The 3,714-nt window shown below is 53.0% G+C and overlaps 1 protein-coding gene across 1 annotated transcript; it reads left to right on the top strand.

The window, feature by feature from the left end:
• The first annotated feature begins 293 nt into the window (after nucleotides 1–293).
• LOC117941460 (BTB/POZ domain-containing protein 3-like) lies at nucleotides 294–3,491 on the top strand. The gene is made up of 4 exons (XM_034866473.1): nucleotides 294–481; nucleotides 943–1,033; nucleotides 1,724–1,842; nucleotides 2,112–3,491. Exons 1-4 carry the CDS (start codon nucleotides 294–296, stop codon nucleotides 3,142–3,144), a joined length of 1,431 nt encoding a protein of 476 aa, XP_034722364.1. The 3' UTR covers nucleotides 3,145–3,491.
• Nucleotides 3,492–3,714: the final 223 nt, after the last annotated feature.

The following is a 3,714-nucleotide window of genomic DNA, read 5'->3' as shown; positions in this document are numbered from 1 at the left end:
CTCTATCCATCTCTCTCTCTATCCATCTCTCTCTCCATCTCTCTCTCTCCATCTCTCTCTCTCTCTATCCATTTCTCCATCTCTCTCTCTCTATCCATTTCTCCATCTCTCTTTCTCTCCATCTCTCTCTCTCTCTCTATCCATCCATCCATATTGCCTTGTCTTGCCTTAATAAAACAAAGAGGTCTATGTTTCTGGGCAGAGGTCTCCAGACTCCGCGGGTCCTCCAGCAGCCGTAGAGTCCGCCGGCCCCGGATCTGCCATGAGCCGGCCTGGCGTCTGACTGTGAGAGAATGGCTGCAGAGCTGTATCCCACCAAGAAGCTGGTCCCCTCCGCCTCAGCGAGCAGCACCGCCGCCGCCGCCGCCGCCGTCCAGCAGCAGCAGAACCAACAGCAGAACCTCACCAACAACAACACCGCCGCCGCCGCCGCGCAGGGCTGCTGCAACTGGCAGGGCCTGTTCCCCACCCTCCGGGAGAGGTCAGCCGGACCCTGTACTACTTATAGCATTTTCTGACATTTTTGTCACTTTTTTTTTAATGTAGTGGGTCCTTTTTTGATGTTTTTCCAAAGTTGTTTTACATGTCTAATGTTGACATTTTCGTGTTATTTTGAAGGCCCATTTGGTGTTGTAAAAACTGAAAATGGATCAAATTTGACCCGAGGACAACACAAGGGTTAAACTACACCGGGGTGAGAGCTGGCAACAGCCCCCCCCCCCCCCAAAAAAAAGAGATGCCAATAGTCCCGACCGAGCATGTTTAGGTAAAGAGTGTTATTGACACTAAAGGAGACTTTTAGCGTCAATAACAACGACAAAGGCCCCGGACCAAGCGGTCAGGAGGTCCTGACTGGGACTGCCTGTACATACAAAGATGTTTTTTGTGTTTAAATTAAGATTTAATTAAGATTAAATGGTTGTGAATGGCGTGTTCTTGCAGGAATTCAGTCATGTTCAACAATGAGATGATGGCGGATGTCCACTTTGTGGTCGGGCCGCCTGGCGGGACGCAGCGAGTACCAGGACACAAGGTAAAACCTCTTTGGGTTCTGCAGGCAGTACCGGCCCGAGGCTCGTCTACACGACTGCGTTCAGTTGGTTCCAGCTGGTTCCGGTTTGTAGGTGCCAGTTGGTTGGTTCCAGCTGGTTGGTTCCAGTTGTATCCACTTGCGTCCGGTTGATTGTAGCTGGTTCTAGCTGGTTCCAGTTTGTTGCTTCTATATGGTTGGTTCCAGTTGTTTCCAGCTGGTTGGTTCCAGTTGGTTCCAGCTGGTTGGTTCCAGTTGGTTCTATTTGGTTGGTTCCAGCTGGTTCCAGTTGGTTGGTTCTATATGGTTGGTTCCAGTTGGTTGGTTCCAGTTGGTTCCAGATGGTTGGTTTCAGTTGGTTCTATTTGGTTGGTTCCAGCTGGTTGGTTCCAGTTGGTTTTTGGTCTTTCTATTGTGTCTGTTGTTTGTCTTTTTGTTTGTTTTTATGTCTCTTCTCCGTCTTTTTGTGTCTCTTATTTTGTGTTTTGTTTCTTTTTCTTTGTTCTTTGTCTTTTTTGGAGTAACAAAATGTCCCTGTTTAGTGGCTCCGTACAGCCGTTACCGATGTGGTTTGTTAAAAATAAAAATCTAAATATCATCAGGGAATCAAGTGTAAAAAGTGAGTCTTGTATGATATCTGCAGCCGCTGTAAGCGGCGTTCTTGTCTCTGATGTTGTTCATCTGCTCCATCAGTACGTCCTGGCTGTCGGCAGCTCCGTGTTCCACGCCATGTTTTATGGAGAACTGGCCGAGGACCAGGAAGAGATCCGGATCCCTGACGTGGAGCCTCCTTCGTTCCTGGCCATGTTGAAGTAGGTCCGCCTCTGATTCATTCAGTTTTCTTTAGTCAGGGGCGTAGAGTAAGTGCTGCTGCGTGAGGGGAAAAGAGAGAGCAACCATGCTGGAAAGTCGGGGAACAGTGAACAATAAAATGCCGAAATTCTCAAGTAGAGCCCAACCGATAAAGACCGATATTCATATCTGTATCGGCCGTAAAGATCCTTTATCGGTCGGGCTCTCTGTAAAACTTGAATGTACTTTTCTGAAGGTAAAGGCACTAACTCCGCCCTCTCTCTTCCAGGTACATCTACTGTGACGAGATCGACCTGTGCGCCGACACCGTGCTCGCCACGCTCTACGCCGCCAAGAAGTACATCGTGCCCCACCTGGCGCGGGCGTGCGTCAACTTCCTGGAGACGAGCCTGAGCGCCAAGAACGCCTGCGTCCTGCTGTCGCAGAGCTGCCTGTTCGAGGAGCCCGACCTGACGCAGCGCTGCTGGGAGGTGATCGACGCCCAGGCCGAGCTCGCCCTGCGCTCCGAGGGTTTCTGCGACATCGACTCGCAGACGCTGGAGAGCATCCTGCGGCGCGAGACGCTCAACGCCAAAGAGATGGTGGTGTTCGAGGCGGCGCTGAGCTGGGCGGAGGCCGAGTGCCAGCGGCAAGACCTGGCGCCGACGATCGAGAACAAGCGGCTGGCGCTGGGCAAGGCCATCTACCTGATCCGCGTCCCCACCATGCTGCTGGAGGACTTTGCCAACGGAGCGGCGCAGTCCGGCGTCCTCACGCTCAACGAGACCAACGACATCTTCCTGTGGTACACCGCCGCCAACAAGCCCGAACTCCTGTTCTGCACCAAACCGCGCAAAGGCCTCGCGCCGCAGCGCTGCCACCGCTTCCAGTCGTGCGCCTACCGGAGCAACCAGTGGCGCTACCGCGGCCGCTGCGACAGCATCCAGTTCGCCGTGGACAAGCGCGTCTTCATCGCCGGCTTCGGCCTGTACGGCTCCAGCTGCGGCTCGGCAGAGTACAGCGCCAAGATCGAGCTGAAGCGCCAGGGCGTGTCGATGGCGCAACGGATCATCAAGTACTTCTCGGACGGCTCCAGCAGCACGTTCCCCGTGTCCTTCGACTACCCGGTGCAGATCGAGCCCGACACCTTCTACACCGCCAGCGTGGTGCTGGACGGCAACGAGCTGAGCTACTTCGGCCAGGAGGGCATGACGGAGGTGCAGTGCGGGAAAGTGACCTTCCAGTTCCAGTGCTCGTCGGACAGCACCAACGGCACCGGCGTGCAGGGGGGCCAGATCCCCGAACTCATCTTCTACGCCTGAGAGACACCCGCACGCACGCCGCAACACATTCTCACTCCCAACGCCTAAAACACGGACGTTTGGTCAGGTGGCTTTGTTGTTCTTATACGACGTTAGAGGAGACCTTTAGCGTCATGTAACACGCACTTGGTTGTCTCCTTCACAACATACCACCCACAAACCAAGCGTGTTACAAGACGCTAAAGGAGACGACCAAGCGTGTTATATGACGCTAAAGGAGACGACCAAGCGTGTTATATGACGCTAAAGGAGACAACTAAGCGTGTTATATGACACTAAAGGAGACGGCCAAGCGTGTTATATGACGCTAAAGGAGACGACCAAGCGTGTTATATGACGCTAAAGGAGACAACCAAGCGTGTTATAAGACGCTAAAGGAGACGACCAAGCGTGTTATATGACGCTAAAGGAGACGGCCAAGCGCGTGTTTTAAGACGCTATAGGAGACGATCAAGCGTGTTATATGACGCTAAAGGAGACGACCAAGCGTGTTATATGACGCTAAAGGAGACGACCAAGCATGTGTTATATGACGCTAAAGGAGACGACCAAGCGTGTTATAAGACGCTA

The sequence above is a fragment of the Etheostoma cragini genome, unplaced genomic scaffold, assembly GCF_013103735.1.
Source record: "Etheostoma cragini isolate CJK2018 unplaced genomic scaffold, CSU_Ecrag_1.0 ScbMSFa_794, whole genome shotgun sequence".
Lineage (NCBI taxonomy): Eukaryota > Metazoa > Chordata > Actinopteri > Perciformes > Percidae > Etheostoma > Etheostoma cragini.
This window is presented reverse-complemented; position numbering and strand designations above follow the sequence as displayed.

Coding starts and splice junctions, on each gene's coding strand:
- LOC117941460 (XM_034866473.1), top strand. CDS start 294: ATGGCTGCAGAGCTGTATCCCACCAAGAAGCTGGTCCCCTCCGCCTCA. Junction 482..942: donor TTCCCCACCCTCCGGGAGAG/GTCAGCCGGACC, acceptor GTGTTCTTGCAG/GAATTCAGTCATGTTCAACA. Junction 1,843..2,111: donor TCGTTCCTGGCCATGTTGAA/GTAGGTCCGCCT, acceptor TCTCTCTTCCAG/GTACATCTACTGTGACGAGA.